The sequence below is a fragment of the Bubalus bubalis genome, chromosome 21, assembly GCF_019923935.1.
Source record: "Bubalus bubalis isolate 160015118507 breed Murrah chromosome 21, NDDB_SH_1, whole genome shotgun sequence".
NCBI classification, from domain to species: Eukaryota; Metazoa; Chordata; class Mammalia; order Artiodactyla; family Bovidae; genus Bubalus; species Bubalus bubalis.
In genome coordinates, this window is record NC_059177.1 from 37,242,545 (window position 1) to 37,263,387 (window position 20,843).

The following is a 20,843-nucleotide window of genomic DNA, read 5'->3' on the forward strand; positions in this document are numbered from 1 at the left end:
TATTATTTATTGTTATTGCTGGCTAAATACTTTGTCTCCACTCCCATTTAATTGCCACAATCATGTGATAAGGATTCTGAGAGGTTTTAACCTCAGAAACATGGGAATGGGTAAGGACAGAGCCAGGACTGCAGGGTTCAGATCTACTTGGCCATGGCTGAAGAAGATACGGGGAAGACTCCAGCCTGGGTCAGCCTTGGACAGTAGCGGACAGGGCTTATTCAAGGCACCAGTTCAGAAGATGACGGCTCTGGGCAGTGGAGACAGGGCTGTGTGAGTGATAAGGGATGATTGCCAGGAAGGTCAGTGGAGCTCACATTAGACTCTTCATGATTATGCATCCACAGTATGATGCATTAAAAAAAATTTTTTTTATTGAAGTATAGTTGATACATGGTGTTGTGTAAAACTGGTCTTCCTTCAGTTCTATATATGTATACATTCTTTCCGTATTCTTTTTGATGACAGTTTATCACAGGATGTATTTCCCTGTGCTATCCAGTAGGACTTCATTGCTTATCCATACAGTGATTCGTGTTATATTAGTATTTACCCCTAATGGTCTGTAACTATCATGGGAGTTGTGAGAATGACAAAGTGATGATGCCACAAGGCCTTTCCACCCGTCATTTTTTGACCTGGGAGGCAAAACCCATTCCCCCGTATAACTGCTTATTTATCTGTGGCCCTTGCAGGTGAGCATGTGGGCTGCAGTTCTTCTGCGCACACAATGCTGTGCCAGTCTGTGATGGGCTCATTGCCAGCTTCTAATCCCAAGCTAACTCATGATCTGGGCTCACATGTCTTCTCAGAGAGTGCTGGTAATCTGTGGGCTGCCTTCAAAACCTGAATTCCAGGCCCTGGCTCCCTACCAGTGTCTATAGGGAGGGATTACAAGGCCCTGGGTTCCAAAAGTCAGCTAGTCTAGGACAAGAAATCTGTTTATGTTTGCCTTTGGGATTTGATTAAGAGGCTGCTATGCACATGATGGTGAATGGTTACGATCATTTGTTACAAAAATAAGAATGACTTTCACATTTTGTTTAAGGCTTTGTCATCATAAAGCCTTCTTCCTCTCTCTTCTAACACTTACGATTTCATTTCTGGACATCAAAGTAGACAGAGCTTTCATAACTCTTCACCCCAGCATTCCCAAAACATATAGTCATATCCAAGGCTCCCTAAACTCCAGGGAATGTGACCATGGTTGAGGAGCGTAACAAATACAGTGAATTTAGGGCCTCATGTCTTCTGTCTTCTGTTTTGTTGAATGAATGCCTTGTTTCACAAGAGCTGGTCATAATGCTTAGAGATAGTTGAAAAGTATTTTCCATGATATCATCTGAGCTTGTGGTAATTTTTTTTTTTAATCTCTCCTATATAAAGCATACCTTCTGTTTTGGCCAGTTTTTTCTCCTAGCTTGCATGCAACTGGATGGTAGAATGTCTGTTTTCTTTTTCAGGCAAAATTAGATGTTTAGTGCTTTCCCAAGTCGTCGTTAGGGTTGAATGAGCCTCAGAGACTGAAAGAATATATCCTAACAGCTGTAAACAGGAGCATTCTAACATGTAGTAAAAAAAAAAAAAATGTTGATGATGATCTTTAATTACACATTCTGTATCCCAAATTCAGTGACTTTTTAACAGACCTGATCTTCTGGCCTGTCCTCAGGACAAGCTGAAAACCTAGAGGGTTTTTAGTGTAGGTGGAGGCTGAGGGACCGAAGAGTCCTCCAAGTGCCAAAGACTCCAGCGCCGAGACAGGCACTGACACATCCTTTTGGCTGGGAGGGCAGGTTACATGCCGGAGACACACAGAGAAAATGGTAAAGTCAGCTCTCAGGGGAGCCTGCTGAGAAAGCCCTGGTCCCTGGGGTCATCAGCGTGTTTGCCTAAATCTCTTTTTCTAGGAAAGTTTGACGGGTTTGTTTCTCCCTTACGAAGAGAGGAAAAGCCCCAAGACATGGGACTCTTTCTTCAAGGATAAATGTCTCTGCTTGCAACGAGCAACTCCTAGGCTGTGGAGTTTCACGAAGGGTGGAGACAGTGGGAAGCAGATTGAGTCTTGCTGTGGGAACCGTCTCCCCAGGATGTGGGAATGGGCAGGTGGTTTGAGGAATGGGTGAGTGACCATGTGCTTTCCCACCCTTCAGGTTCACCAGTACTACAGCTGTCTGCCAGAAGAGAAAGTCCCCTATGTCAACAGTCCTGGAGAGAAACTTCGAATCAAGCAGCTATTACACCAGCTGCCACCGCATGACAATGAGGTGAGGGCTAGAGGGGCCTTCAGAAGCCTTTGCTTAGAACGTTCAGCGAAGTGTTAACTTTTTCGTCATCAGAGTGCTGCGGTCAGTGAGATCCCTGAGGAAAAACTCGGGCAATTTATTTTAGATTTTAGTTTCCTTAATTCGAGGTAAAAGAAGCTGTCAGACGTCTTCTGGAGAGGGTTACTGAAAAGCAGAATCTTACTGTGGGGTTGATTTGCCTCTGTGCCTGGAACTATACTAGCTACTGGGGGCAGAGAGCACTGAACTTTAAAAGTTCAAGTCCAGGTTTTCTTAGTTGGAGAGTAGGCGATGCCAGTTGCCTGAGCATGTTAGATGAATGAGATTCCCTGGGCAGTGCAAGCCCAGCACAAACTTTGTGACTCTCTTAGATTTTCAGCATCTTTTCTTAGTAAATGAGTGTGGAGGTTTTCCATGTTACACTGCTGTAGAAGTTACGTGTCCAGATTTGCAGCTGTGAACATCTGTGTTTTTGTTATTTCCAATCCAGCTTGCCAAGGTTATCCTTTTTACTCCTTAAAGTATGACTTGCAGATTGTCTTTTTTTCTGAACCCAGACAAGGGCACGCTAAGCAGGCATTTATCATCTTTGAAGTCAAATTTGATCCTAAAAGGAAATTTGTGTATGTGTTTTTAAAAAGTCATCATGCTTGGGAGGTTTAGGTTTGCAAACTAGAAATTAATGTTCAAGTATCTGATTTTTAAAAGTAGTGATCCTATAGAATCTAGTTGTCTACTTAACTCTAATTGTGTTTTAAAGAAAGCCATAATTTCAAGGTAAAAGGAGAAATTTAAAACTCCTTTAGAGAGCTGGACCCAGCTTTTTACCAGCTGCCCCCACCCACAAGCTCAGTCCCTGAGGAAATAAGTGTGTGGTTTTTTAGTCTTTATCTTCCCACATTTGAATAAAAGGAATAAACCAGGAGCCTCAAAAATTAATTTGAATAAGCAGAGCAAAAGCTTAAAAACGGAAGCAACTCCCTAGAAAGGGAGTCACAATTCCCCTTCCTGTTGTTTATTTTAGACTTCATGAAACATTTAAATAATGCTTTTTCCTTTAAAGAGGAAAGCAAGCATTGTAACCTGATGCCCAGGTAACTAATTTGAAAGTGAAAATGCCAGTTTTTACAAGCAGGAGGGGTGTGCCTGTGTTTCAAAGCATGTCCATAAATTGTCAGTGGCGTAATCGTGTTCTCTGGGTTATTCAGATCATGGCAGTACATTCTCCACATGAAGACTCTTTTTCACATTTTTTTTTTTTTACTTGATAGAGGAACGTGGTCTGCTCTTACCTGCTCCTTTCTGTTTTTTCATTGTTATTTCTGTTAATGGTTGACTGTGATTTCATGAAAATAGTCCCTTCAAATTTTTTCTTCCTACTGGTGAAAATTGCTTACACGTGACCCAATGGACAGATTTGTCCATTCGACGTGGCCTCTTAAAGGACAAAGGGTGATTCTAAAGTAAATAGTTGATCATGCCCTTTTTCATATAGGTTAGACAGTTTTGATGCATACAGCTGCATTGTTTTTCAAACTAGTCCTAGTTCAAAGGTTGCCCTTTGACCATCTGTAGGACAAATCATCCAGGCAATTCAGTTAATGTTCCTGATGTCCAGATTATTCTGAAGTAAGACAGAGGGTGGGATTAGATCCATGCGTCCGAAGATGTCTAGATCCATGACTTTGGGTGGTACAAGGACATGGCAGTAAATAATACTGAACCACATAATGAGAGACGCTCTCCCTTTTTTAACTGTATTTCATTCCTTGTGGCTGAGTGATCACGGGGGAAATTTCAGTTTGGATGGGCTGGTGTCTCACACCTCTCCAACTCCTACTGATCTCCATTTTTAAGTAACAGCATTGAGAACTTCCGTTTTAGAATCTCCTACAAGCAAAAGTAACCAGCTAGAAGCCAACAGTATGGTTTTGTTTTCACTCTTGTATTTAGTTTTATGACTGCCCTATTTTTTCACAAGTGATATTGCTTTTCTATTTATAGTCATAATATACTTTCTTTTCAAGTAAATGTATTCAAGTAAAAAAAGAAATGAGTTAGTTTTTAAAACAGTATTAAGTAAATAGTAGTTCAAGATTACAGCAAAATCCCCAAGGTGTGCATAAATAAAAGAGAGAATGGGAAATAGCAGATTTGAGTATCTTTAATGTCCGTCCCTTAATTTTTGTGAGTTTCTGTGTTGAACGAGAAGGAAACTCTCTTATGCAAGTTGTTAACCAAAGCCCGGTGAGCAGCCCTCTCCCTCCTACACACACAGAAACATGCAAGTACTTCCTGAGAGAACACAGAGAGCTCTGAACCAAATTCTCAGTCTCACGCCTTGGTTCCCATCTCATTTTGGGAAACAGACGCCATGAGCGTGTTGACCACAATTCTGGCTCGTTGGCCTGCAGCCATCCTTTGGTGTCAGGGATCATTTCCTTGGGCCCATGGAGGTGAGAGTGAAAGTGAAAGTGAAGTTGCTCAGTCCTGGCAGACTCTTTGCGACCCCATGGACTGTACCCTACAAGATTCCTCCGTCCATGGGATTTTCCAGGCAGGAGTACTGGAGTGGGTTGCCATTTCCTTCTCCAGGGGATCTTCCCAACCCAGGGATCGAACCCAGGTCTCCTGCATTCCAGGTAGATGCTTTACCATCTGAGAGTGAGAGTGTGATGATCAGTTTGAAGATCTACATCACTTTGTAGAAGAAGGAAGTCCCAGATGTTGACTAGCAGCAAAGCTTTCCCAATGACATGGCTCTCAGTGTGGTGAGCAGAGAGGGGCAGTGAGCATGAGAAACAGGGACCAGCCACTGGCCTGCCTGAGACTTGTGCTCCAGAGTTTCGAGCCCCTAGGAAGCTCTTTTGATGGTCAGCAATCTCCGGTAGACACTCACCTAAATAGCCCCGAGCCTGGTGGTATTCAGGTGCCCGCCAGGACACCTGAGAGTGCACATGTGTTTAATAAGAAAAAAGTCTGAGGCCAGGGCTTCAGGAATCCTCAGGAGCAAAAGATGACCACCCCACCACCCCCAACCTTCCTGTGTGTCTATCCAGGTTCGCTACTGCAACTCCCTGGACGAGGAAGAGAAGAGGGAACTGAAGCTCTTCAGCAACCAGAGGAAGCGTGAAAACCTGGGCCGTGGCAATGTGAGGCCCTTCCCGGTCACCATGACGGGAGCCATCTGTGAACAGGTGAGCGCATGGTCTGGGGCGTGCCCAGGAGGTCACTCAGGCATCCTTTCCCTGATTCATTCATTCAGCATTTATTTTCCTGAGAGCCTATTTGATAGGCCTGGGAGATACAGCTGTGAGCAAAAGGTGTAAAAGCTTGGTCTTGCCCTTGGAAGGAGTTCTGTCCTAGGAGAGAAGTCAGACAATAATGTCAATAAATAAGAGAAAAAAAATGCAGTGGGGAAGAGAGTTAATGCTGGGAGTGTGAGGTGGCTGTAGTTTTCAGGGAAGTGGCTGGGAAGGCTCCACAGAGACAGTCAGGAACTGAGGGAGTGAGTCATGTGATGGCAGGGGAAGGGGGGTGTGAGGGAACAGCACGCTCAAAGATGCTGTGGCAGGAGCGTTTCTCTTATGGCCCAGGAATGGCAGGTTGGCCATTGTGGCAGGGCAGGAGGGGCAAAGGAAGAGAATGTGCCGGTCAAGTCCAGTTTCATGGAGAGCTGTGTCAAACACTGGAAGGAGAGATCGGGCCACTGGAGGGATTTGAGCAGAGAAAGGACATGATGGAATTATATTTTAAAATGAGTGCTTTAGAAAGTGGAGTTTGCCTGGACCACGGCCACTGTCTTTCCCAGGATCATCCTAGGACCAGTGCCCTTTAAAGAGGTGGTAAATGGTCATCTCCTTGGGTCTGAGGATTCTTTAGCAAAGTGCATGGACCTCCCACATTCTTTCTTGGACCTCACTGAGTTGAGAGTTTGGATTTGTTTTTTCTTCTAGTCTCCTGTAGAGTGCTCGGGGCATGGTGGAGAAGGGTTTCTAAGAAAACAGGGTGGGAATCAGGGCTGCCTGGGTTCACCCTCCCTGACCTCTTGACCTCCAAAAGCCTTCAGGAGCGGATGGTCATGTACTGAGCACTTTTCTTAGCCCTGCTGCTCAAAGAGTGGCCCCATCTAACTCCTTAAGCACTTCAGGGACCCATTCAGGCACAGATTGCAAGAGGATACATGACCTTAACTGGTGAAGAAAAGGCAACATACTGCGTGAGCAGAGGGGATGCCATTTATTGGGGGGCCCTTTTGGGGAGGGATTTCAGAGAGAGAAGTTTGGAAGGCTCAGTGAATGAAATGCAGATGCTACTTAACAGGGGAGCCAAAGCACCGGAATTGACAACGGGGGTCCTCATCCTTGACACCCACCCCTGAGATGCAGGTGGTCAGAGTTTAGGATGTGAGGTTCTGTGTGCTCCATTCAGAGCCTCTGCCACGCTTGAGTGGGTTCTTCTTGACTAGCCCAGAAGGGCTCCCCTGAAGCAAAAGGGAAGCTGGGCGTTTCACAGGCAGATGTCGAGAGTGACACAGAATAGTGATGGCAGCGTGGAGACAGAAAGATGTACGTCTGACACATGATTCTGCCAGGCAACCTTGACCCTATGACTTTTCCTAACAGTTTCGTCATCTCCAAAATGGGGGTATTGAACACCTAGGTCGTAGAATCATGGTGAGGGTGAAATGGGATTCTGTATTGTTACAGTAATTAAACAAGGAGGCCATTAGACTGGGGTGGCTCTATTGCCTTGGTAGCCTGTATCAGCAGACCAAAACCTGAACCAGTCAGGGTACCGGAATCTGAGAAAATGACACTGAAGGACAACCAGTTGCAAGCAGCCAGCCGGGCTTTCCCAAATAAGGGGCCCACTTCATCTCTGTAGTCACTGAAATACTTTCCTTGCTTTTACTTCCATGACTTCTCTATAAAACTCTCTCCCTGGGTTTCTATCCCAGCCACCTTCAGTTTGATGCTTGCTACCCAATTCAAATCAGTGTTGGAGCAAATAAACTGGAAAGCTTTAATGTGCCCCCTGGTTTATCTTCTGACAATATGCATACCTCAGCTCTACTAACGTTGCCCCACAAGGCAGGGGTATCACTTTCTGTAATGTAATGTCTTTCTTATGTCTGGTCACTTGCAAGAATCAGCTCCCAGAGACTACTCCATGAGACCTGGACTTCATTTTCTATGAAGCATCTCAGTGCTTTTGACGGCAGTGTGTGGGAAAGGTCTAGGGGTGGCCTTTCTGCTCTTCAGACGTTGCCCCCAGAGTCAGCCTCTCAGGTCGGGCTGGACTCTCAGCCCAATACCATGATCAGCAGAAAGCCTCCCCCAGACCTGTTGCCTCACACTTTATTGTTCCCTCCAAGACCCTCGGACTCGATTCATTTTATCTTAAGCCCAACTGTAAGCACGGGTTATCATGGATTTTACCTTGCTCCTTTCTGAGCAGGGGAAGGAACTATGGAAATGAGTGAGAAGATAGGAAAGGGAGAAAAAAGAAGTCCTTGCTGTAGTCTGGCCTTAAGAGTAATACCTTTTCATTTGGGACTGTGTACAAAGATATCAGAGGAAGCAGGCCAGAAGCATGCCTGAGAGGCTTCTAGAGAAACCTAGATGGTAAAAGGTGGGCATGTTTTTATGAACCCACTCCCCTGCCACCCTAAGTGTAGGCCCCACCAGCTCCCCGAGTCCCTGCAGGCTTCCTTCTCGCTCCCCCACGCCACACTCTTGCTGCAGGCGTTTGACGTGGCTGGGCCTCCGGCAGGGAATTTGCAATGTCTCAGAGATAATGAGACCTCCGCTCAGTTTGCTTCCTGTCAGCAGAGCTCTTCTGTGTCACTGCACTGACAGACTTTGCCTTTCTCTCCCACCTCTGTGATTCTTTATTTTCTCAGCGACAATGATCTTCATCTTAATTGTAGGCCCTAGGAAGGGATGGCGGGGGTAGAGGGGCAAGAGAAACCAGCCTGCCACGTGTTTATAGCAGGTAGCACAGTAACTCGTTTGAAAGTAAGTGCTCAGTAACGAGCTAAGGATGCTGGCGGTTGTGTATCTTTTCCTCATGGCGCTGAGAGCTGGGGGCTGCTGTTCCTCGTACTGACCTGTTTCTGTTCACCTCGCAGTGTGGAGGCCAGATCAATGGCGGGGACATCGCTGTGTTTGCATCACGTGCCGGCCATGGTGTCAGCTGGCACCCACCCTGCTTTATCTGCACCGTCTGCAACGAGCTCCTGGTGGATTTGATCTACTTTTACCAGGATGGGAAGATCTACTGTGGCAGGCACCACGCAGAGTGCCTGAAGCCGCGCTGCGCGGCCTGCGACGAGGTCAGAGCTGGCTCCGCTCCCTGGGGCACGCAGCCCCACTGTCCCCCCGGGTTTCACTATAGCCAGCACGTTGCCGTGTGATTCCTGCATGGAGGAAAACCGTAGGCCTCTCCAGCCTCTCCTATTAACTCTTTTGAGAGTGGGTCTGGCCCCATCCCTGTTTGCTAGAATGTCCAGGACTGTGACCTGCTTTGCTGAATTTGACAATCTCATAGGAAAACAGTTTCTAGGGCACTAGGTCATTTCAGAACTCTTAAAAAAGGGGGAGGGGGAGGGATTGTTGTGGAGCTTTCAATTTCAGCCCAAATCCAAGGGAGCAATCACCATTAGTAATAATGTGTCATTTCTGAATATCTTAAAATCTTGGGTTTCCTGAGATTTGATGTGACGGATTAGGATGAGAAGAGAAGAAAATGAGTAGCGTGATGTGATTCTCCCATAATCTGTGAAAGTCCTGATGAGGATTCCAGGGCAGATGGCTGCTCCATTAGGATTCTTCTGCCCCATACACTCACCCAGGTCAGAGAGCAGACTGGACCCAAGGTTCATACCTCGTCTTTCCTCCCAGCCGAAGTACACCCAGGAGTGGTCTGAGAGCTGAAAGGTAGAAAACCTGGGTTAGTATAAAAGTTGGGAGCAGAAAGGAAAATGTTCTAAGCTTGACCGATTTTACAGGAATAATTTGGGGAAAAGGTCTTGGGCAGGGGGTTCTTCCTGTGCAAAATATACTTTTGGTTCTTTCTTGACCCTGTAAGGCTATGTGGGACCCTGTAAACGACCCTCCACTTTGTCACCCAGAGTCCACCGGTACATGGCATTTCTTCCTTACAAACTGCCCATCAGAGACTCACTCTTCTAGGAGGAAATCTATCGGTCTTAACTAATACGGATTCTCATGCTACTACTGATGTTCATAAGAGACGCTCTGAGCAGGTAGTTGGTCCAAGTTTGTGATTCTAGGCAGCAGCTTTCCCTGCCTGCCTCAGTTGCCCCATCTGGAAGCGAATGCTCATAATACTTTATCTAATAGGAAATGAAGTAGGATGTTCAAGGACTTTGAAATTTTTGCTTATTGAGGTCTAATTCATACAAGCATAAGATATACCCTTTGAAGGTGTGCAATTCAGTGGTTTTTAGTATATTCACAAAGTTGGACAACCATTACTACTGCCTAATTCCAGGTCATTTTTATCATCTAAAAAGAAACCCCAGATGCATCAGCAGCCACTCCCCTTTCTCCCCCCGCCCCCAGCCCTGACAACCATTCATCTAGTCTCTCCATGAATTTGCATATTCTGGACATTTTGTATAAGTGGATTAATGCAACATATGATCTTCCATGCATGGCTTCATTCACTTAGCATGATGTTTTTGTGGTTAACCTAAGTTGCAGCGTGTATCAGTACCTTCCTTTTTATGACTGAATAATAAGCAACTGTATATATCACATTTTGTTTAGCCATTTATTAATTGGTGGGCATTTAAGCTGTTTCCACTTTTTGACTGTTTTAAACAAAGCTGCTGTGGACATTCATATACAGATTTTTTTTGCAGGCATATATTTTCTGTCCTCTGAGTTTATATCCAGGAGTGGAATTGCCGGGCCATATGGTAGTTCTATGTTTAACTTTTTGAGGGGATCTAAACTGTCTTCCAGAGCAGCTACACCATTTTACATTTGCAGCTATCAACGAATGAGAATTCCAATTTCTCACATTCCCCTCAGTAGTTATTACTGTCTGTCTTTTAAATTATAGTCACCTGTGCTATGCTGTGCTTAGTCGTTCAGTCGTGTCCAACTCTTTGGGACTCCATGAACTGTAGCTCACCAGGCTCCTCTGTCCATGGGATTCTCCAGGCAAGCATACTGGAGTGGGTTGCCATGCCCTCCTCCAGAGGATCTTCCCAACCCAGGGATTGAACCCGGTTTCCCACATGGAAGCCGATTCTTTATTCTCTGAGCCACCAGGGAAGCCATATAGTCACCTTAGTGGGTATGAAATAACATCACATGGTGGTTTTGATTGGATTTTTCTTAATGGTTTATAATGTTTATCTTTTTTTCCATGTGTTTTTTGGATATTTGCATATCTTCTTTTGGAGAGTAATGTCTCGTTAAGTCTTTTGCATATTTTTTCAGTTGGGTGATTTTCTTTTTTGTGTCCTTGTGAAACTTGTTTATATATTTTGGAGTCTAGTCACTTAGATCTGTGATTTGCAAGTATTTTCTCCCATCCTGTAGTTATATTTTCCCTTTCTTAATGATGTCCTTTGAAGCATGTAAGTTTTGATTTCAATGAAATCCAGCTTCCGATGTCTCGTTTGTTGCTTATGCTTTTAGTGTCGTAGCTAAGAAACCATTGCCTAACTGGAAACAAGAGTTTTTGAAAATTTACATCTTTACTTTTCTCCTAGACATTTTATAATATTTTTGCTTTTACATTTAGGTCTTTGATCCCCTTTGAGTTAACTTTTATATATGGTGTGAGGTAGGGGTTCAGTTTATTCTTTTGCATGCAGTTATTCAGTTGTACCAGGCAGGTTTATTGAAAAGACTGTTCTTTCCTCCATTGAATGTCCTTGTCACCCTTGTCAATCGTCATTTGGCCATAAATGTCTGAGATTATTTCTGCCTTGATTACTGCAGTTTGTAGTACGTTCTTAAATCTGTGCTTTGAAATTGAAAACAAGTCTGTCTCATGGGTCAAAAGAGAAATACCTCTGAGGGTTAGGCGGTTACCGTAAATAAAGGTGACTCATTTTAAGGGAACAGCAAGTGGTGAAAAATATGACAAACTGCAGAACTCATCACTCATCTGAAAGCAACAACCCCTTTTATTGTCGCCATGCAGGAATGTGTAGCACACGTTGCCAAATACTGTATTTTCAAAAAACACCCGGGATCCCAGGTGTTTATATGACATTTCTCATTTTCAAAAAATACCATATATAATCCAAATTAAACAGATAATGGCCAAAATGTCCATGAGCTGCCAGCTGTTAGTCCTGCTCTATATTCTTTTCGGTAGACCATTCTTTGTCTGAATACACTGTGGTTAAATTAATCACTGGCCAGGTCAGAAACTGTTTAAATGTGCTTTAGGAAAATCCACATGTGGAAACTGATATAGGTATAGAGTAAATATATACGTATCTACTTCTGTTTAATAATGTGTGGGTGGGACCAGTTTTCCTACCGTTTTAGTCTGGGGCCCTCATAGCTTCACAGTGTATTCTCATGGCTGTTTCTTATCCACTGACCTTTCGGCCTCTCCGTCTACAGATCATCTTTGCAGATGAATGCACAGAAGCCGAGGGGCGACACTGGCACATGAAACACTTCTGCTGCTTCGAGTGTGAGACGGTGCTGGGCGGCCAGCGCTACATCATGAAGGAGGGAAGGCCCTACTGCTGCCACTGCTTTGAGTCCTTGTATGCAGAATATTGCGACACCTGTGCCCAGCACATAGGTGAGGCAACACTTGGTGCTCATCCTGGTCCTACTCTGACTGGATCTCCTTTGTGTCTAGTATAGTTAGAATCCCTTTGGTTGCAAGCAATAGCAATCCAACTGATACTCCCTTAAGTGAAAAAGGGAATGTCTTGGTTCATTGTACTGGAGAAGCCAGGGAGGATGTTGGTTTCAGGTAAGGATGGATCAAGGGATTGAAGAGAATCTGGTTTTGGTTTTGTTTTTGTTTTTTGTCTGTGTCTCAGCTTGCCTTCTGTTGGCATCATTTGGCCACAGAGTGCCTTCACAAGGTATCACAATGACCCCCACACTTATACATACCAGCTTTAGCACTGTTCTCTAAAAAGGATGGAATCGTGACTTTTCCAGTATCCAAGTCAGGTCCTCCAAATAGAAATGCTATAGCCGGCCATTAGGTCATCTGTTCCACCCTAGAAAGAAATGAATAGGGGGTTCCTGTTGGTCTGACTGAGTCATAGACCCACCCCCAAGGCGGGGCTACATGATGGACAGTCTTAACTACCAAGCAGAGGAGGAGAGGTCTCAGAGGCGGGGGAAATAGAAACAGTTGCCTTCCACAGCCTCCTCAGAAAACCTCGGGGATCAGCAGAAGGAGGAAACAGAATGGTCCTCTTGGTAGGAAAAGATAGTCAAGGAAACCAAGTGGCAACTGGCATGCATGTCCTGAAAGAAATCAGCAAAATCCGACCCAGCCAAAAAACAAAGCGAGAGAACCTCAAATAGCTCCGAAGCTATAAACGCCTCAAATAAGTGGCAGATTTGAGATGGTGAAAATCATTTTCCCTTTTCAAGTAACGGATTTGTTCAGCCCTTCAACACTATTCCTGATCATGCAGCATCTGGAGCGTCTTCACTCAGCTCGCCTGTTCTGGCACCTTGAGAATGAGCTGCCCTTTAAAAAGAGAAGAGAAGTTGGCAGTGGATGAATGTCTCTGAGACCAGCAGCCTTATCTTCCTGTGGCTTGTGCAGTTCCAAGAAATCTGCCTGGAGGCTGCCAACTCCTTACCTATAGTGGGGAGGTGTGGAGATCATCAGTCTGGGAGCCCGTTTTACCTCACTTAAAAGATTTTATCGGGAACAAAAAGAGGTGGCCTTGTCTCCCTGGTTCATCAGAAGTGATGCAGTCAGATGAAAAGTTAGTTCATAACTTGAAGGGCTTGGATGCTGATAAAAATCATAGCTTTCAGACACCTACTATATCCTCAGGGGTCCTTTGTCACTGGAGGGTCCATCCCGTGGGCTCAGACCTGCTTCCACGGAGCCCTTCTGAGCTGAAGTCCCTGCCAGGCCCAAGGATGAGCAGTGCTATGCTGACCTGGGTCCAGCAGCATTCCCATCTGGGAGCTGGGCTGTCACGAAAAACCCCCTTTCCCCAACCCCTGAAATCTTCACCTCTTACAGCCTGATGCCTCAACCGGGTTCCCACCAGCTTCTGTTTCTCACAAGTCAAAGCAGTTAAACAGACATACTTCCCTTTATTCTGAGAGATAGGAAAGGAAAAGACCCTGATGCTGGGAAGGACTAAGGGCAGGAAGAGAAGAGGGCATTAGAGGATGAGATGGTTGGATGGCATCATCAACTTAATGGACATGAGTTTGAGCAAACTCTGAGAGATGGTGAAAGACAGGCAAGCCTGGTGTGCTGCAGTCCACGAGATTGCAAAGAATCAGACATGACTGAGCGACTGAACAACAAGGAAAGGCGGGTCTTGATCTGGACAAGGGGCTGGGGGTGGGACTCGATCAGGAGAGGTGGTGTGAGGTGCTGACCCAGCATGCTCACCGTGGCTCTGAGTCTACAGGGAGATGCCTGCCTGGATGAGAGGGGCAGAGCACACAGACACCTTGCATACAGCAGCCATCCTCCTGCTTGTTCGTTTTCTGTTTCTTCTGTCCCTTTTCAGTGAGAGTGAAAAGCCTCTCCAGAAACTGCCACTTAAAATTTTCGCCCAGCAGCTTGGAAGAGAGAAAATACATGTGTCACCATGGCATGCACACCTCTGTTTTCCCTCTGTTTTCCCCTCTTTCTGTCCTCTTTAGCTTTGATTGCCATTCCCTTCTCCTTCCCTCTGAAATCCATAAAAAGACATCCATGCTTTATCAGAAAGGGGGACCACTGTGGCCTGCAGCATTATCACTGCTGCAGTTAAAATGTTGTCCCTGATTTATTTTTTTCCCTTAAATCCACTTTTCTGTAAAACATACTTTTCCTGCAGCAGAGAAAGGGTGTGCTCTGTGTATCATGCATACCACAGTGTCTGGGTGCTCTGCTCTGACCATATTATCCAAATATTCCCTATTTATACAGCCGCGCATCGCGGACCCTGCATCAGGCAGCTGTTGCCAGGGCAACGGTACTTTTGCCTGCACACAGCAGAGTAAACAGTCCTATAAACAGACCAAGGCTGTAGCAGCGGTAGACATATACACCCTCAGAGAAGTACTTAAAGGGCTTAGAGAGGGAATAAAAAAGGAACGCTTAGATGTGGAACGGCCAAGCCCTTTTCCAGATGTTTAGAGTTCAGGAGCAGTTCAGAGCACCATCTGACATCGTTGATGTTTATCAGGGACCACGTTCCTATGTCGGCTGGGCCGCTTTGGAACACGCCTCATCCTCCACTCTCCCCACCGCGACCCAGCCTTGTGCGGGGCCTCCACCCCCAGAACTAGGCCCGCACTGCTCCATCTGAGCGTGTTCCCTTGCAGGAGCACGGAGAGGCAGCTGGTGGAGCACAGGCCATAGGAACTGGACTTCCCACACCTCTGACAGGCAGCAGCTGCTGGGGAGGCTGCGCTGAGTTGGAGCTCACTGCGAGGACCCAGGGCAGCCGGGTGTCAGCTCCAGTTCTCGGGACGAGGAGGACGGGGAGGGGGAGGACCTAGCCAGCCTCAGCTCTTTCTTGAACAGCATCCAGATAGCAGCCCTCAGGGCAGAGAGAGACAGGTGTTGAGACCTCATGAACACACAAGAAGACCAAGAGTTAGCAGAGTCTAAGCACTGACTATCTTAACTCAGTTCTCACAGCAGCCCCAAGAAGTAAGTACTGTTATTATCCCTGTTTTAGTGTGGAGGAGATGCAGGCACAGAGACGTGAAGCCACTTGCCTAAGGTCACACAGTCCTTCAGCAGCTGTACTAAGCTGATGGGTTTCAGAGTCTTTATAACCTGCTGGCATGGTGTGGAGCTGTGTTTTGAACCTGTATTTTTCTGAGTCCTGAGGCCTCACTCTGCCTGCCTCTGCTCCCTCCAATAGCCTGGTGAAGGAAGTGTTTTTGTGGGAGTTTTGCTTTGTTTTAAATTTTTATTGGAGTATATAGTCGCTTTACAATGTTGTGTTAGTTTATACTAAATAGAAAGTTAATCAGCCGCACATCTATATATATATAGTATATATATGTATATATATATACTATATATATATATATGTCCTCTTTGGGAGGATTTCCTTCCCATTTAGGTCACCACAGAGCATTGAGTAGAGTTCCCTGTGCTACACAGTAGGTTCTTATCATCTGTTTTATACTTAGTATCAATAGTGTATATATGTCAATCCCAATCTCCCAGTTTATCCCACCCCCTTTCCCTCTTGGTGTCCATACATTTGCTCTCTACATCTGTGTCCCACTTTCTGCTTTGTAAATAAGATTTGTCTATATCAATTTTTTTTCAGATTCTATGTGTTTATATATGAAATGTTTTTCTTTTGGTAACTTACTTTACTCTGAATGACAGCCTCTAGGTCCATCCATGTCTCTACAAATGACCCAATTTTTCTCCTTTCATTGCTGAGTAATATTCCATTGTGTGTGTGGAGCCCCAGCTCTGGGCCTGCTGTCTCTAGCCCCATCCCCGCCAGTTCTCACTCCTCCTGGGGAAGTGGTGCTGTGACAGGGACTTGATTGAGTGTCTCACTCACCTTGGGGTGCCCTTGTGGCTTCTCCTGTCCTTCTAAATATCCCCTTTCGGTCCCTATAGCCTGACACCTAAATAAGCAGAGACCCCCTTAGTTTGGGGAGGAGCTCCTAGGAGAAGATCATACCTTACTCTTTTCTCTCTCTGGACCAGGGACATAAAGACAGTGAGGCGAACACAGAGAGGGCCCGGAGAGGCTGCTGCACTCTTGGCCTTTGGCTCTTGCCCTTCTCCTTTTCCCTGTTTCTCATTCACACCCTCTCTAGACAAGTCTCTAAAGGCTATTCCTGGAAAGTTCAGACTCAGGACCGTCAGCCACCACAGGTGACAGTTCCCATCCATACTGCCTGTCAGGGAAGACATTTATCACGAGCTATGAGGAGTCTGGCCAAGGTCCCCTCCTCTCCCACAGTCACTGCTGGGCCTGCACTCCTATGGGGGTGCGGGAAGGGGCCCCCACCACTGCCGGCTCTCATTCTGCCTGTTTAGTAACTGCTGTCAAAAGGTCTCCCTGTGTGGTTACCTTAGTAACGGATGCAGGTGCCTCTCTCACTGACCTGGCGCAGGTCACATGCACAACCTTAAACTAGTTATTGGGTTTGGAGGAGATATGGTATTTTTATTGAACAGTGGCAGTCCAGCTGTGGCTTTAGCCCCACCCAAAGCTCATGGCCCAACGGTGGCAGGAAGATGGTGTCTCACCACGGGGTTAAGTCCTGTAACTGGAAGAGGGCAGAACAGCCAGGGCTATGGGAAATTCCTGGAAGCAGGTGTGATAAGATTATATAAACCAGGCACAGCTTTGGCACAGAGAGGAAGTTACACAAGGGATATGCATGCTTAAGGTAAAGAGATGTCTTTGACAAACCAGGTCCAAGTTATTCCTTACCATGAGCTGAAATCCACTTTTTTCCTTTCCACTGAGCTGCTAAACTGATGTCCCCTTAGAGTGTCATACGCTAGTGAAGGGATTTGGTTCACTTGCCCATTCCACATGTGAAGAGGCCCTGGGGCATGAGCCCCAGGCCATGTTCATGGAAATACCCCGGAAACTTCATCATCCAGCTTCACTTTTAGTAATTAATAGATGCATGTATGTAGTGGCTCATTGTCAAGCAGTATTCGTGCTGTGAAGAAAATACAGCAGGTGAGGATGGACAACAGTCAAGGGTAGCTGTGAGGGTGGACAGGACCACGAAGTAGAGTGAAAGAGACAATTATCAAGGTCATGGTTAGGAGCCAGACGTGCTGGGTGTAGATCTCGTCTGTGGTTGCTAGCTCTTGTATACTGAGCAAGTTATTTAATCACCTATGCCTCTGTGTTCTCATCTGAAAAGTGGACATAGTATTAGAGATCTGCCTCCTGCAGTTGAGAGGTTAAGTGAGTTCACATATATGCAAAGCATTTAAAGCAGTGATTCTCACACCTGAGTATCATCATTGCTGTTTATCTGGAGGAATGTGCCCTGGTCAGAAGGATTCATGGACAGGCCACTTTGATCTGGTTTCTCTGCCCTCAGGGCACATGAGTTAAGGAGGACCTGGCTGGTAAAACACGGTGACTGTCATAAGACATGAATACTGTTTACGCGGGAGCCTGATAGTCGACCTATAGATATTTTATTCTGCAGCATCTAGAACCCCGAGTCAAACCAGGGTGCTGTACGTTTCATGTCGTGTCACAGCACTCGGAGCAGCTCGTCACCCTATTCGTGTCCCTTCTTTTCCCAGGAATTGACCAAGGTCAAATGACCTATGACGGCCAACACTGGCACGCCACTGAGACTTGTTTCTGCTGCGCTCACTGCAAGAAGTCGCTCCTGGGGCGGCCTTTCCTCCCCAAACAAGGCCAGATCTTCTGCTCCCGGGCCTGCAGCGCCGGCGAGGACCCCAATGGCTCAGACTCCTCTGATTCCGCTTTCCAGAACGCCCGGGCCAAGGAGTCCCGGCGCAGCGCCAAGATCGGCAAGAACAAAGGCAAGACAGAGGAGCCGCTGCTCAACCAGCACAGCCAGCTGCAGGTGAGCTCCAACCGGCTGTCGGCCGACGTGGACCCTCTGTCACTGCAGATGGACCTGCTCAGCCTGTCCAGCCAGACGCCCAGCCTCAACCGGGACCCCATCTGGAGGAGCCGGGACGAGCCATACCACTACGGGAACAAGCTGGAGCAGAGCCAGCCGCAGAGCCCCTTGCAGCTCCTCAGCCAGTGCAACATCAGAACTTCCTACAGCCCCGGCGGGCAGGGCGCTGGAGCCCAGACCGACGTGTGGGCCAAGCACTTCGGCAACCCGAAGAGGAGCTCCTCACTGGCCATGAAGGGCCACGGTGGCAGCTTCATCAAGGAGTGCCGGGAGGACTACTACCCGGGCAGGCTGCGGTCCCAGGAGAGCTACAGTGACATGTCCAGCCAGAGCTTCAGCGAAACCCGGGGCAGCATCCCAGTCCCCAAGTACGAGGAAGAGGAGGAGGAGGAAGGGGGCTTGTCCGCTCAGCAGTGTCGGACCCGGCACCCCATCAGCTCGCTGAAGTACACTGAGGACATGACGCCCACCGAGCAGACCCCGCGGGGCTCCATGGAGTCGCTGGCGCTGTCTAATGCAACAGGTAGGTTCTGGTCTCCTGGTACCCTGAGAATGTTCTCGGGGTCCTCTGATTTCTGGTCCTCAGGACTTTTGTGTCATGCCTGCCACATGCCCTCCTCCACCAGGTTGTCGAAGAAGGTGAACCCCATGCCGATGGCTCCTGACACAGGGGTTAAGGTGCCTGTGATGAACATGGTGCTCGCATGTTGAGAACATGATGCCAAGGAAGAGGAGCGAGAGAGACAGGGAAGGACAGGGGGAGGAGCCAAGTGGAAAATGCTGTCTGGGCTGGGGTCACGCTTCAGCCTGAGCCCACAGGGGTCTCTGGAGGATGAGTGGGACCATACGGTGGGGTGGGTTCCTTTTTGGGACAAAGGGACAGATGCTTTGCTCAGTCATGTCAGTCAGTCATTGGTCCTGGGCAACTGGAGAGCTACTTGGGGATGAGGTTGTGGATGTGGGCACAGGGGCAGGAGAGCGCCTCTCAGCCAAAAGCGACATTAAAGAGAAGGGGTGGGCGGTTGTGAGCTCCAGTATCTTTTTAGGGAGCTGGTTTTAGTGTGTGGATAAAGATGAAAGAAATGAGGACAGATAAGGAGCAAGCAGGCAGGCTGAGAAGGACAAAAGTGTTGAGAGAGACATAAGACAGACAGACAATCCATTGCCTGCTCTTGCCAACTACATTGTCCAGCTGTTTTGTGTACACGTGTAGACAGTGTCGGCATTCTCCAAGATGCCACTGTGCAAAGTGTCATCTGAGGAGCAGGTCTATCCACAGTGCACCCGGAGATAAGTACTGATATTAACAGTGTTTACACACTCTGGGAGCAATTTGACATTATTGCAACATCCAAGCGCATGTTCAGTGTGCTTGTCTCTGCTGGTTCAGGTGTGGACTGGACAAGGTGTTACAAACCGGTGGGTGAGTTGTCTGTGGCATGTGCTGGGTGTCAGTCCTGTTCAGGTGGGTCACATATCAGGCCATACTGGGCTGAAATATGAAAACTGGTCCTTCACTCCAGATAGATGGAGAAATGCTGCTTGAAGGAGCATTGAGTGTCTCTTCCTTTTGTGGATGGGACACCAGGAAGGAGACACATGTCTGTCCATTCCAGTAGGGATTCCAGAGTCAAATGTGTCTGTCCCAGTGAAAACTGGGACAGCCTTATACACATCAGCCCCCTCTGGAGGGACAGCTGCCGCTGGGCTCCAGCTGGTTGTTGCCGCCTGCAGGAATGTTTATTTGTTTATTCAACTAAGAGTGATATAGCACTCACCATGTGCCAAACATTGTTCCAAGCACTTGATAAATAGTCACTCAGTTAAATCATCACAACTCTTTGAAAGAGAGAGACTTTTAACATTCTCAGTTCAGAGTAGAAGAAACTGAAGCACAAAGAGGTTGAAGCACTTGCCTAAAGTCATCCAACTTTTCAAAGCAGAGATTGGAACCTCTGCATGTGACCCCAGAGCAGCGCTCTTCCGCACATCAGGCTGCCAACCTCATCTGAGCTCCATGCTGTCAGATCTTCCAGGTTCCCAAATAAGTTAAAATTTTGGATTTTTTTTTTAATGTAAAGCCGATTGGAACTCTCTGCTGGACGCAAAATGTGTCTCTGAGTTGTAGGATATATGTAGGTTGTGTTATTAACCTCATCATCCTCTCCGATGCTTTCACAGCTGTGTGCTCCTTTGTCTTGGAGGACAAAGAGCAGATATCTTTACCCCCATGTTTCAGATGAAAAAAATGAGGCCTTGGTGACTAAGCATGTTGCCTAATGTCATACAAAGGTGCAATTAGCACAGAGTGATGACTGCCTGGCTTCCAGCCCAGTTTGTACTGTTCTCAAAAAATTTATATGCTATAATTATTTAAGAGGCCAGGAGATATGTATGTAATTCAGACTTTGAAGTGGAGTTTCTCAAAGCTAGACCACCTGTATCAGAATCATTGGCTGCTTGACTGAAACATGAATTCCAGGGCCTCCTCTCCAGCCCCAGGATATCAGACCCAGTAGAGGTGGGGCCCAGGAACCTGCATTTTGAACAACTCTCTGCTGGTGCTCATACAACCTACTGTCTAGAGCAGTTGTTCTTGGGTTTGTCTGTTCTGACTTGATTGTCCTCACAGTGTAACTTAGGAGGAAATCAGGAGATCCTGATTGGAGATTCAGTTCAGTTCAGTCGTTCAGTCGTGTCTGACTCTTTGCGACCCCATGAATTGCAGCACGCC

At 46.7% G+C, this 20,843-nt stretch overlaps 1 protein-coding gene across 10 annotated transcripts in view; it reads left to right on the top strand.

The window, feature by feature from the left end:
• The window catches only part of PRICKLE2 (prickle planar cell polarity protein 2), a 388,704-nt gene that overhangs the window by 328,847 nt on the left and 39,014 nt on the right, over positions 1 to 20,843 (top strand). For all 10 annotated transcript variants that reach the window (XM_044933918.2, XM_025273093.3, XM_044933921.2 and 7 more), the window contains 5 exons: positions 2,154 to 2,267; positions 5,345 to 5,482; positions 8,419 to 8,622; positions 11,906 to 12,092; positions 17,760 to 18,632. In XM_044933918.2, coding sequence (XP_044789853.1) covers positions 2,154 to 2,267; positions 5,345 to 5,482; positions 8,419 to 8,622; positions 11,906 to 12,092; positions 17,760 to 18,632 — 1,516 coding nt within the window. The remainder of the gene's footprint in view (positions 1 to 2,153; positions 2,268 to 5,344; positions 5,483 to 8,418; positions 8,623 to 11,905; positions 12,093 to 17,759; positions 18,633 to 20,843) is intronic.